This window comes from Leptosomus discolor, chromosome 1 (genome assembly GCF_034619465.1).
Source record: "Leptosomus discolor isolate bLepDis1 chromosome 1, bLepDis1.hap2, whole genome shotgun sequence".
In the NCBI taxonomy this organism is placed as follows: domain Eukaryota; kingdom Metazoa; phylum Chordata; class Aves; order Leptosomiformes; family Leptosomidae; genus Leptosomus; species Leptosomus discolor.
Genome location: NC_141391.1, coordinates 140,340,235 through 140,354,452, shown reverse-complemented (window position 1 = coordinate 140,354,452; position 14,218 = coordinate 140,340,235). Strand labels below are relative to the sequence as shown.

At 42.0% G+C, this 14,218-nt stretch overlaps 1 protein-coding gene across 1 annotated transcript; it reads left to right on the top strand.

The window, feature by feature from the left end:
• The first annotated feature begins 1,168 nt into the window (after positions 1 to 1,168).
• SIRAL2 (SIR2 antiphage like 2) lies at positions 1,169 to 10,515 on the top strand. The gene is made up of 7 exons (XM_086466136.1): positions 1,169 to 1,218; positions 2,848 to 3,100; positions 4,317 to 4,538; positions 5,157 to 5,285; positions 5,987 to 6,272; positions 9,652 to 9,684; positions 10,415 to 10,515. The coding sequence occupies exons 1-7, from the start codon at positions 1,172 to 1,174 to the stop codon at positions 10,513 to 10,515; spliced, it is 1,071 nt and encodes a 356-aa protein (XP_086322262.1). The 5' UTR covers positions 1,169 to 1,171.
• The last annotated feature ends 3,703 nt before the right edge of the window (positions 10,516 to 14,218 follow it).

Sequence of the window (14,218 nt, the reverse complement as noted above, 5' to 3'; positions counted from 1 at the left end):
TGATCTTTCGAGGTCCCTTCCAACCCCTAACATTCTGTGGTTCTGTGATAGATAGCATAGCATCTTTGTAGGATACTGTCAGTGAAGGAAGGGAGCATGGAGAAAATAAGTATTACAACAAGAAAAGATTTTTCCACTTGAAAATACATCCTGGGTGCATTTGCAGAAGAGATCTGTGTGTTTTCCTCAGAAATGCTGATGTCCCTCTATCATAGGGTGGGGCTTTCTTGGTTTTGTTCTTGTCTTTGTTGTGGGGATATTTTTCTTGTTGTTTTTGGTTTGGGGTTTTTTTTGGTTGCTTGGTGGTTAGGGTTTTTTTCAGTCAAATGGTCTCCAAGCTTAGGCCTCTTGCTTCCAAATTGGCTTCTAGCATGTGAACCTGGGAGCTGGCATGTAGGCTTATAAAGCCATGGGGTCTGTCAGAATGCTTATTTGAGGGATTAGGGTCTGCAGTCTGCAATCTCCACAACCACAAACTAAAATGTGTTTCAAAGCCAAACAAAAAATATGTCCTTATAAAAACAAAACCAATAATTAATGTAATGAAATGTGGGGACTTCTAAGTGATGATACTGTAGCCAAATTCTCTTGCCAAGATGCGGTCCTTATCCTTTAGACATGAGACAATATAGATGATAAACAAATAAGTTTTTATTTAAAATACTTGCTGAGAAAAAAATCTTTCATGTTATACGGCCTGGTAGAGCTGCCCGGTGGCTAGCAGAGGGCCTCTCGTGATCATTATGTGTTGCAGAAGTCTGGTTTCTACAAACTTGGTTGAGTCAACTGATATTTATGAAAAAAAAATTCAAGAAATGCATTCATTTACTTGAAATTAATTAACATTTTAGCGAGTATGAAAAATTTTATCTTGAATTTAGACACAAGTATTTTTCAGCTGCATCAATAGCCATCTCCCCATTAGCCTTAAAATGTCAATTGACTAAGCTTAAATGGAGCTGTGATAGGTTTACACACTCATACTTTGTCAGCTTTGTTTCTGTCAGTGCATTGCTGAGCTGGGATGTGTCATACAGAGTCTTGATTTTAAAATACTTTATGAGAATAAACAGAAAATGCTAACAGTAATACATCTGGTTTTAATTTAGGCCTTTTTTAAGGTAGAAGCATTAAGAATTATTTTACTTTTTGTTGTATTTAGGGCTCAGAGATGGATTCATCAGAACGATCAACAATTAGAAGTGAGCAGAAATCCAGGTAACTTGTGTTGCAAAGGTTATAAAAAACTGTCTCTTAATGAAAATCTGAAAACACAGTGGAAATGTGTTACTGAAAATTGGATAGGAGAACAACATCACGCTTGAAAACGTGAAATGATCCCAGAAACTAGTTTTTCTACTGACCAAGCGCTTCATACCCAGTGAAACTGTTTGTAAGGAATAAATAACATAGTTGCTGAGAGGAAACAATCTGTGCTGAATGTAGCAGGAAAGCATGGGGATTGTCAGCAATATATTCTTTGTAGGCATTAACTAGCAACCTTATGTTTATTAATTGCTTTGCCTGAGGCCATTTCGAGTTAAACATTACAGTTTTAGCTAGATAGTTTCAGGTGATTGGGAAATAAGAGGTGTTAAACGTCCATATTAACAGGAACTAAAAATCTGTGAAGGTAGTTTTCAGTGTCAAGGGAATTCTAAGGTGCTGTGTTACTGAAATCCTTGTTTGTATACAGAGACTTCACTGTATGGTTTAAATGCATTTTCACTTCTTTGCAAAGTAATTGTGGAAGCCAGACTTTCTCGAGTTTCCTGTGCTGGCTTGCGGTGTGCTTGCCGATGTAGAACCAAATACGCCCGTGAGAGTAATCTGTGGTTAGTATCATTTGAAGAGTGGGCTAGATGAACCCTTGATCTGAACCAGTGTTAGTATGTTCATCCATCCTAAAGTGAGAATAAAGAGGAATGAAAGATACTGCTTTTTCCCAGAAAAAAACTGAGTTTGTTTATTTGAAATATCGTGACTTGTCCCTTTGAAATAGTTCTACTTGCTTTATATCAGATGTGTATTCAGTAATAATTGGACAGTCCTTTGACTACTTTTGTCAAAATTGCATTTGAAATGGTGTTCAGCTAGCCCAGTGGACTGAAAATTGGTAATTGTCAATTTGGATCTTGTCTATGTTTAGCCTTTGTCTGGGACTAAATTATAACAGTTGATCTATCACCCAGTGACCCCTTGCCAGCCAGGAAGGGGAACTGGGAAAAGGAGAGGAGACCCATGGGTTGAACTGAAAACAGATTTAATGAAACAGCACTGATACCAACAAAGGTGTACAGAGTTATACTCAGCGAGATGAATATACAGTGGTCACAATCAACAGCAGAACAGTCCTCAGGAGCCCAAGGAACCCCACAGGAGCTCCCTCTCCTCAGCCAACCTTCCCCCTTTGTAGTGACCATGACATTATGGGTTGAGCTAACTCAGGTCAGCTGCCCTGGCTGACTCAAAACTGAGAACAGGCTGCCTGGCATGGCTGGGCTGTGCTTCTAGCCCAGCCAAACCAGGACAGATCTCAAAGACATTAGTGATTTGAAGTTGTTGCCATTTTTTTTGCTTAAATTAATTACGCACACTTACTTGTTTAAAATGACAGAAAGACTTACAAGTCTTACAAGTGCATTGTCGGTTTGGGGAAGGCTGTGAACTGCTGCCAATACCATTCTTCTGCGTAGAAATGGAGAACTCTGTTCCGTTTGGTTGGTTAGTATTTTTCACAAGTGTTAATAGTTTATACGGACTCCTTCAGTCAGTCATTAAGATCTTCAGACAAGTTAGAAAATGCACTGTAAAAAAAATGAAGTTTTTTTGTTTTCTGTTTTAAAGAAAATTCTTAAAAAGTCTAATAAGAAAGCAGCCTCGGGACCTTCTTCTTGTAATTGGAACGGGAGTAAGTGCTGCAGTAGCACCAGGAATACCAGCGCTGTGTTCCTGGAGAAGCTGCATTGAGGCTGTGATCGAAGCAGCTGAGCAGCTGGAGGTGCTTCATCCAGGAGACGTTGCTGAATTTCGTAAAAAAGTAGTCAAAGATAGAGACCTGCTTGTGGTTGCACATGATCTCATCAGGAAAATGTCACCAGTGAGTATGTTTGTAACTTATACTGATCTCTAAAATTCTTATATACTTTTATTTTGTTAGCAACAGAAATTCTTTTCAGCTTTCTAAAAATTGAAATGTTGATGGTAATTGTATAGTATACTGTACGTTTTGGAGAGGCTAAATAATCCTTGTTTTTTTGTGTAAGTAAGCTTTCTCCATAATTGGTCAGGACTTCTGCTTGCATTAGTGAATATTTGCGATAACGTTTCTTGGAACTGAAAGAGGAATTTATAGCTCTGCTGGCTAAAACTAGAGATACCCTGAAAATGCAGGTAGACCTTGACCCTACTGATAGCCTTCGGTCACACCGACACAATCCCCGCTGCAGCTCACACCTCACCGAAGAGGGTCAGTACATGCCCAGTGTCTCAGCTGTTCATCTTGGGTGCCAGCGGTTTTCAGATTGTGTCAATAGGTTTGCCCCGTCTTCTAGCTGAAATGATCAGGGTGACCTACGTACCGCTAAGTTGCGGGACGTGCTGAGCGTTTCGCAACACGCGGTGAGCTTCTCTGGAGGCCAAGTGTAATAATAACCTCTGTTGGGAGGAGTCTGCGTGTACGGTTAGGCTTTGCAGCAGATCTAATGAATCATACATTCCCAACCCTTTAATAGTATGTCCCAGCCTCTGAATCCAGGGAATGATGATTTTAGTACACTAACCGATTTTCAAAGCAGTAAAAGCATACTGAGAAAGGTGAGGTTTCTATGTAGTTTAGGCCAGTAGCTATATTGGCCCTGTAAACAGACGTATGTTCTGTGTGTAATACAATGTCTTGAATAGGAAGCCTGTGTGTTTTACAGAATCGTTACATGTTCCTGTCAGTCTGAGCAGATACTCGGGGCAACTGCAGGCTATGCTTTTAGAAAAGCATGCCTTCATGCTTGTTTAGAAGCGATGAGTGAGGATTTAACTGTAGCAGAATGGTTTTGTTCTGTTGTACCTGTATTACAAGGTTCCTTGAGAAAACCAGACTTATTTTAAGCTACATTAAATGGAGGCAAGAACACCTGAATAATTTGGGATTGGTTTTGATGGTTTTGTACATTTGGACCTTTATGCTTTGTATACTATGTAAGCCCTCTTTTAAAGAGGTGCTTTGGCATTAAATAGAAGAATGATGAAGGTTTTCTTTTGGATGCAATTGTAATGGTGCCCGTGGTCCTTACAAAGGGTTCATCTTTCTCTTTCTTCAGCGTACTGGGGATACAAAGCCCAACTTCTTCCAGGATTGCTTAATGGAGGTGTTTGATAATTTAGAACAACACATTCAGAATCCTGTCATTCTGCAATCAATCCTGAGACTCATGGAGAGAGGCACAATGGTTCTGACTACGAACTATGATAATTTACTTGAAATATTTGGTCAGCAACAGGGTAAACCTATGGAATCTTTAGACTTGAAAGATAAGGATAAGGTATGATGAGAGCAGTAAAATTTTTAGACTTGTAAGAGAAGGCAGCTTGTGAGCTTCATTGAAAGATGTTTTCCTGTTTAAAGAGTGTCCAGCTAAAACTTTTTAATTGGAAAAGCATGTCTGTAAGCTAACAGCAGATGCACAGACATTTATTTTATGTGTCTTTTTATTCTGAATAATCTGGTAATGGTTACCAGAGAATTTCAGTGACACATTTATTAAGCAATTCCCCCCCACACTCCCTGGAAAAAACCCACAAACTTACTTAACTTGTGTGAAATAATTGTTACAGTCACAAATATGATTTCACCTAGCTGGTAGTTAATTTGCTGTTGATATCTTTTTCTGTCTGCGTTGCTGGAGCTTGCTTCTTGGTTGAATTCTTGTTTAGACCAAAAAGCCAGAGATACCTTCAGTATCGGCAGCCACTTCTTTGTTCTAAGTTAAAGTAAGCTGTGTCGGTAGTAATTAAAACTCTCTCTTGCTGCAGAAAAGTGCAAACGAAGTTCTTTCTTCTTTAAGTGGTTTTATAAGTGAGGACAGCTGTATATTTTTGCAGAATCTCCATTATTGTAGAGATCCGTAACAAACAAATGTAACGTGCATGATTCGCTTTAGGTTCTTCAGTGGGCAAGAGGGCATATAAAGTATGGAGTTCTTCACATTCACGGCTTGTATACGGATCCCTGTGGAATGGTGCTAGATCCCTCAGGATATAAAGATGTTACTCAAGATCCTGAAGTCATGGTTCGTGTGATCTTTAAAATATTTACTTGTTTTGCCAAACTGTTTTACTACAATCACTGCATACGCATTCCCTAAGGTTAGGGTTTTGTCAGATCGTATAGGTTTAATAATTGTGGCCCAGAAAAATGGCAGTAGTCTTCAGAAAGCCAGCTGTGTTGCTAGGGCAGCGTACGCTCTCGTATACTGCTTCTTCGTAAGTCACAATCAAAACCCTCAGCTGTATGTCGTGGTTTTAGTTGTTTGTATTTGTCTCATGAAAGAACATTAGCCCCAAAATGCTAGACACCAGAACAAGGATTCATCACCATCTGATTGCTTGGATTCATTTTTAGGGGCTTACGCTGTTACCAGCTCTGGATCCTGGACTTAATGTCATATTTTGGGTATTTTAAGAAGTCAAACATTTGGTCAAAAATATTAATTTTCTGTATTTACAGATTGACCTAACGGGAGCCTAATATTCTATCATCATAATTCGTTCAATTTAAAATTCCCTTACTGGAAATACTTCGATTTGGTAACTTTGTGTTTGAATATAAATTTTCTTGTAGAAGCAGTGATTATGAAATGCCAGTTTGCCCTGATCCTAAAACATACGCTTAATTCAGTTCAGTAGGGGTGTCTGCTCTGCTTCTCCTTTTAAGCCTGGCCTTTGACAACTGAAGTGAATGTAGTTCTTGCGTGTTTCTGTTTCTTCACAGGAAGTTCTTCAAAATTTGTATCGAACAAAGTCTTTTTTGTTTTTGGGCTGCGGAGAGACTCTGCGTGATCAGATATTCCAAGCTCTTTTTCTTTACACTGTAAAGAATAAAGTGGATTTAGAACATTATATGTTGGTGCTTAAAGAAAATGAAGACCACTTTTTTAAGCTCCAGGCAGATATGCTGCTGCACGGGATAAAAGTAGTGTCCTATGGGGACTGCTTTAAACAATTCCCGGAGTACGTACAAGATCTGACTGCTCAAATCTGCAAGCAGAGAAGTCCAGGTAATGTGTCCTCTTTAATAAGAAGGTTTTGAGTAGGTGCATAGGATGCCATCTCTGAGCAGTCAGCCGTTGGTCTGAGGTGTTGACCTCACGCGCAGCTAGCGGTAGGCCTGTGCAGTGTCTTTGCTCGTGAACGGCATGCGGAGTTGGAAGCCGTTGAACCAAATTTCTTTATGGAAGGTCTGTGGATTCTTGCAAATTTAATCTTTAATTCTGAATTTGTCTTTTTGTTAGTGTTTGGTTAAGATGTTTACTTTGTGTATTTTTATGGTGTGAACTCCTCCAGTATACTGTTACATTATATGAAATGTCAGTAAAAATGTCAGTAAAAGAGACTAAAAGAATTGAAGGAATTAACTGGTGGTATAACCTGGTTGAGCCACAGTATCTAATTAAGTGTAGAATGGGGAATTAAGTCGGTACACCCAATAGTGTTTTGTTTAACATGAGTAAGGTGAATGGGCAGAAAACCTGAGTGTCAGGATAATGTTTTGTGACTAAAATAGAAGAGGCTGTGGAATAATACTCCGTTTGTGACCGTGAATGGCATTGTGTAGAGGGTGTTTAATGCTAAAATGGGAAATAATACCTTTGCTGAAGGTAAGAGTCCTGTGTGGACAGGGAGCTAAATTTGACTCACTAGGTCCATTCAGCTACTTCCCCCCGCACTCCCTTGCATCCTATTGTCTCTCAACTCATAAAATTCCTTGGTTGTAACAATGAAGAGCCATTAATACAAAACTGGGGAAAAACAGTAACTGCGTGTTGAAGGAAAGATTTCTATAATGTTTTCCAAACAAGGACAGTTCTACTATGGCTTATCCAGAGAACTAAGGAAAACTAGAGTAAAAGACTTTGGGAAGAACAGTTTCACAGCTCATCTATCCTGTCAGTGAAACTGCTTTGTCTAAAACTATTCCCAAGTGGTGCATAGCAGGAACCTTCCCCTTGCCCTCCCTAAAAGAAAATTGCAGGTGTATGCCCAACCGATGTAATGGCTTTTGTAACTGGATGAGTATTGTGTTTAGATTGGATTAGATTTTTCTTCAAGTGAAGGCTAGAAAAAAATATTTAGCACAGCATCTAGGTTTCAGGAAGTTGGTTGGCACTAAACTACCCTCAGCCTGCTGGTTTGTTCTCTGACACGCTGCTGCTAATGCACGTGTTGGACGTACTTCTTATCGTCTGAGCAGTGTCTAGAGCCTGTTGAGTCTGGAGTATCCAATTTATTGAAAAGCAGGCACTGATGTCACAACAGGGTGGGAGATACATTTATGTGAGTTCTAAGTGGAACTGACTGCAAAATTGAACTATAATGCTCCCCTTTTCGTTCAGTGGAATTACTGATTGGCATAATACTTGTTAGAAGAGGGACCTGACTCTGACTTCAGAATCTTGTTGATCTCATTTGCAAGTCAAGATCCCAAACAAAACTGTTTTCAAATGTGTGCAACTGCTCTTTACATTACGAAACTGACAAGTTTCAGATTTTTTTTCATGCTTATTTACAAACTCTCTTTTAAAAAAAGTGTCAGCAAGAGTTTGTTAAAAGGCTAATATGAAATAAATGAGAAATGCAGGCCCTGATCCTGATAGGGGACTTCAGCCACCCAGACATAGACATCTGCTGGAAAAGCAGCACAGTGAACTGCAAGCAGTCCAGGAAACTACTGGAGTGCATTGAGGGCAACTTCCCAGTACAGGTGATTGAGAGCCCGACCAGAGGACAGGCACTGCTGGACCTCTTGCTTGCTATCAGAGGGCAAGATTGGAGGTAGCCTGGGCTGCAGCAATCATGCCCTGGTAGAATTCTCAGTCTACAGATGAAGCAGATGAAATGGCTAAGCCATGGCAGACTGGAGAAGTTCCCGCTGACTGGAGAAGAGGAAACATAACCCCCATATTTTAAAAGGGAAAAAGGGAGGAACCGGGGAACTACAGGCCACTCGGTCTCGCCTCTGTGCCCAGCAAGATCATGGAGCAGATCCTTCTGGAAACTGGGCACATGGAAAATAAGGAGGTGATTGGTGACAGCCAACATGGCTTCACTAAGGGCAAGTTGTAGAAGGCCACCAAATTTGTCAAGCACAATGGGGTTACAGCATTCGTGGATAAAGTAAAAGCAACCGACATCAACTGCCTGGACTTGTGCAAAGCATTCAACACTGTCCCACACAACATCCTGGTCTCTAAACTGGAGAGACATGGATTTGGTGGATGGACCACTCTGTGGATCAGGAATTGGCTGGATAGTCACACTCAAAGAGTCATGGTCAACAGCTTGATGTCTGAGTGGAGACCAGTAACAAGTGTTGTACCTCAGGGGTCAGTATTGGGACCGGTGCTGTTTAACATCTTTGTTGGTGAGATGGACAGTGGGATTGAGTGCACCCTCAGCAAGTTTGCTGATGACACCAAGCTGTGTGGTGGGGTTGACATGCTGGAGGGAAGGGAGGCCGTCCAGAGGGGCCTTGACAGGCTGGAGAGGTGGGCCTGTGCAAACCTCATGGAGTTCAACAAGGCCAAGGACAAGGTCCTGCACCTGGGTCAGGGCAATCCCAAGCACAGAGACAGGCTGGGCGATGAGCGGATCAAGAGCAGCCCTGCCGAGAAGGACTTGGGGGTGCTGGTGGGTGAAAACCTGAATATGAGCCAGCAACGTGCGCTCGCAGCCCAGAAAGCCAACTGTGTCCTGGGCTGCATGAAAAGAAGCGTGGCCAGCAGGTCGAGGGAGGTGATTCTCCCCCTCTACTCCGCTCTGGTGAGACCCCACCTGCAGTGCTGCATCCAGCTCTGGGGCCCCCAGCACAAGACAGACATGGACCTGCTCGAACAGGTCCAGAGGAGGACCATGAAGATGCTCAGGGGGCTGGAGCACCTTCCCTGTGAGGACAGGCTGAGAGAGCTGGGGTTGTCCAGCCTGGAGAAGAGAAGGCTCCGGGGAGAGACCTTGTAGCGGCCTTCCAGTACTTCAAGGGGGCCTGCAGGAAAGGTGGGGAGGGACTCTTGATCAGGGAGTGTGGTGATAGGACAAGGGGTAACGCTTTCAAACTGAAGGAGGGCAGATTTAGATTAGATTTCAGGAAGAAATTCTTCACTGTGAGGGTGGTGAGGCACTGGCACAGGTTGCCCAGAGAAGTTGTGGCTGACCCCTCCCTGGCAGTGTTCAAGGCCAGGTTGGATGGGGCTTGGAGCAACCTGGTCTGGTGGGAGGTGTCCCTGCCCATGGCAGGGGATTGGAACTGGATGGTCTTTAAGGTCCCTTCCAGCCCAAACTGTTCTGTGATTCTAAATTACAACTGTGCTGTTTTGGGATATTGCATAAAAGTATAAAAACTTTTTGTATGCTAACGTGTTGCTGTTTCTTACACTTCTCTAGATGCCGATCGAGTGGACAGCACAACACCGCTGGGTAAGTAATGTTCTTATTTTCACAGAAAGTTCCCTATCTGATAGAGAGATAAAAATGTCTGTTATGTACAAAGTTATTTAATGATTAGTGTGCAGTGCTCTCACTTAGCTCTGAAAGTCTGCTTTAACAGATCTCTTTTTACATTGTTATTTTCTTTCTGCCTAGTCATTTACTTGTATTTTGGAATACATAGCAAGTAAAAAATAAAAAATTTACTGCTTAACACAGATCTGCATAATACCCTGAAAAAAAAAAAATCTTAAAAAAATCTGTCTGGTTTTCAGTGATGGTTGTGCTGATTTTGAAGGAGTGCCCCTTCCCTTCATTTTCACTGTGCAGCTGTGCTCTTCATACTTTGAACAGTAGCTCACACCAAGAATTTTTTTCCTCTGAATAAGGGATCGAAACCTTTTAAAGAAGCTTCTCACCTGTGAACTCCACCAGCATTATCACACAGTATTTTCTTCAAAAGGCAGCTGTGCAATTACCTGCTTCCTGCTTTATGTGCTAGTGCCAGAACTCGGTGTAGGGGAGGAGCTCGGGATCACTGAACCGGTGCAGACTTTCAGTAGGGTGAGGGTTATAACTCAGAATCCAAATACAAGAGCCTCAGTGGACCAGTATTGCGTTTATCTTGGTGTGTGGAGCTTGCAGTAAGTACACAAAGCACATGCATGTAGCAACATTAAAATACTTTTTTTTTTTTTCCCCCTCCCCTCTCCCTCCACAGGAACTTCATGTGTGGACTGTGCTAAGAGGAAGTTAGGAGAAAATGGCACCGACTCTCCTAAGAGAATCAATCAGTCAGATAACGGGATACCCACTATTTAATGAGAAAGAACCAAACCAAACTACAACCCAGAAGCTTTTTAACAGTAGATGTTTTACACCTGCTGCATGGGAAGCTTTGAGCTGAGTATTTCCATGGTTTTAAGTGGAATAAAACCTGTGTGTCTTAGCCTTTTCCTTTTCTAGAGCTGTAAATGTGTAATGTGTATAAAGCTGGAGAGTCCTGCTAGTCACTCTGCCGGCACTTCCGTACCACCCACGCTGTACCTGCAGGGTCATTTAGCAGCAGGTGTGAGTTTTCTCTGCCCGTGCTTCAAACCGGTTGGACCAAGCTCTTACCCAGGTGCAACCGCAACAGAGGTTATGTTTGAGTCTGTCAGAAATGACTTTTGCCACACCTGTGACTTTCTGTTAGTTGCCTTTAAAATGAAGGGTTCACTTGTCTCCCTTCTCACCGGCTGAACTTTTTGGGGGTCTGTCAGCACATGGCTGCTTGCAAGCTTCAGCTCCCTAAGCTGGGAGGAATGGGAATTGTTGTTTCACGTTTATAGAACCTGCGTCACAATAACCTGCCTATTATTAGCAGGAGTGTTTGGTTTCATTGTCAGTCTGTTAAGGTGTAAGATCACAGGGGGAGAAAAGGATGAAACAGTAATGCATCGGCAAGGAAATGCTGTATGTATGTGGGGGATTACTGACCTATATGTAGTGCATTTCTATGGAAACATTTGAAAACTGGTTGCTTAAATCATAGAATATGCCACCAGTTATGTCAGAAAGCAGATAATGGATAGTCTTAGTGCAGCAGAATTAAAACCAGTTAGTATCCAAGTATGTATCTGTAGACAAGTTCTACTGTGTAAGTGTGACTTCACTTGAACTACTGCAGTCACTGAGGTTAGGCACGGCCTTAACTTTTCTTCTGAGGTGGTGCTGCTTCATGCACCACTGACTTGTCTCGACACTACACTGACATAATTACTGGTCCCGTTGCTAACCCTGGTACTCATCTGAAACTTTCTAGTCAGCTGCCTCTGACCTCGGTGTCCGCAGGAGAGCATGTTCAGGACCATTCCTTGTTCTGGTACTGGCACGCTCTTTCTGGCAGTCCTGGGTGGTTGCTTCAGTCAGGTTTCTCTGCTTATGTGCCCTGGGAATTTGGTCTTGTTGTGCTTTCTGAGATCACATTGCACTCTAAAGAGGTTTTAGAGGGAGTGGAAGTGATGGGTCTGTCAGATGACCTTGCTGTCCGAATTGCAGTATGTCAGCTCTTTACTCCCATGTCACTAAAACCAATTTCTGGTTGTTCTCCAGTATGCATGTGTGCAAAATGAGGTCCATGCTTCTTTCTAGACTAGTAACTACAGAGATGGGTAAGCGGTTTTGTGGGGTGGAAGTCTTTGTCCCTGTTCTGAAGTAGGTGAAGATCTGAAGACGTTTTGCCTAGAAAAGCAATCTTAATGCATGTGCACTGACTCTTGTCTCTCCTACCCCAGAAACCTCTAAAATTTGCATCTGGTCAACATGAAATGGCTGTTTTGAAAAGCAATCAGTCATGCTACTTTGGATGCTGATGTATCAGCTTAGAACACTTAAAATCATTGCTTCAAGCTGAGCAAAACTGATCAGATAAGCTGAGCTATTTATGACCCTGAGTACTGCAATTACTTAAGCCCAACCCTAAAGTCAGGTAACCCCCTATCTCGTGCCTGAAATCAGATCCACGTTAGGAAATGGCCTCCCCTCCCTTTGGTCAGGACCAACTTACACCTAGCATCGGGGATTCTTCCCTGTTGTAGGTACTGCTGAGCTGCAGCTTGTACAACAGCCTCCCCTGACCCAAGTGCCATTTAGCTGTTTCCTGAAAAGCAGGTAAGTAAGGGGGGTTATTTTAATTCCTAACATACCCAATAAGAAGGGAGTGTATCCCCCCACAATTGAAGAATATATTTTAGTCATCTTGGGGATGGGGGTACCTTGCAGCTACCTCAGGGCTTGGAAGTACAGGCACAAGGGACAGAACATGAACCTTGTCCGTTCCATTTAAGGCCCTGTTCAAATGAGCACCAGCCCATGAAAGAACTAACCCTACAGCTGAGCAGGTTAAATGATGGTTGATGATTCTACTGTAGCTCACTTTTTCTAATTTTTTTTTTTTAAATGAGAGTAAGAGGTTTACTGGAAACAAACTTGTTGACCATTTATTACCCTGTTTTACTCAAGCTGTGTAAGGAAGTTGGTAAGACACCTCTGATGATGGCATACACTCTTTATGTATTTTATTAAAAGCTAAATAGATCATTCTTGCAGAGTAGCTGAAAGGTGTAGCTTTTATCATTCTTCAAGCTGTTCAATTCTTTACTGTATTTTTCTATTTTAACCAACTGTTCCTAGCCACTGGTTAAAAAAACCACAGACCAACCCAAAACTTCTGTATTTGCAATTTGTGGATCAAAGATCTTTGAAAATATCTAGAGGCTGCTCTTCTGTTGACCCTTCACCCTGCTTAAGAATTTCCACATCTGTCAGTGGATTTGGAATTAAGGGACTGATGCTAAATCATGACATACAGTAAATAGTTTTATTTAATAAAGTGTGGCAGCAACATAAGTATTTGATAAACACGTGTCCACAGTATAAGTGGACATGTTTATGCCCTTGAAATGTTCCCCCAGGAACACATTATCTACTGCTTACGTGTCAGTCCTTCCTTACGCGGTAACGTGATGTGTCCAGCCATCATCAGTTGCGGGCAACAAGTGCCAGCAACACGTCACAAGGCAGACCTGCATAAGCAGCACAGGGGGTGAAAGGAGGCTACTAAGCAAACATGAGAAGATGTAACAACTATGAACCACCATAAGCCAATAAAGCTCTTCAGCATACACTGAGGTGAAACATAACCCAGATCAAGTGACTCAAACTCTCTCAAACAGCATTCGGTAACCAACATCGTAACTCTGCTTCTTAGATGAAGCATGGCCAGCAAAATAAACCGCACTTTACCAGGACAGCTACATAGTAACAATCTCAACTGCAAAGCGATTTGCCTTTTTTTTATGGCTGCTGCCTGTATAGCATCTGACTCATACTTGTTTTATTCTTTCCACTTCTATGCACAGTAGCATACCTCAAAGGTGAAGTTTTTCTAGGTTACATCACACCTGTAGATAGAGATCATGAGCTTTTGTAAAGTTAACTAGTATTTTCATAAGGTGGAAGACTTAAGTCTTACTGGGTCTCACAAGAGTCACGTAAGATAATGGGCAGATTCCAGTATTTTGTTGTTTTCAAAACCAGGAAAGAATCCTATCTGAAGGCAAACAGATGCAGCTGCAACATAAAAGAGAGAGGTGGTAAAGGTCTTGACCAGCGGTAGCACCAACAGCGCCCTGGAGTTACAGCTTAACACATTACTTTTCGTAAGAAAAGCAAAGAAAAGGCTTATTCTTTGTAACAGTGTGCTTACATGAACCTGTAATCTTTCATCTTAAAGCAACCGACCCCCGAAACACTTGAAGAGAAAGCTTTGCGAACCGCAATGTACGCACTTCAGTGACAACCTCTGGCTACCTCGTTAACAGAACCGTGTCAGTGAATAACCTGCAATACTGTAGAAAACGGCTTTGTCTGAAAGGTAAACATTCCTCTATCAACCTCTGGCAGACACATTCAAACTCAGATTTGCAGGTCAGCTGTAAACGCAGTTGTTGCTGTTGTCACCTGGCCCCAAATCATCCATGCT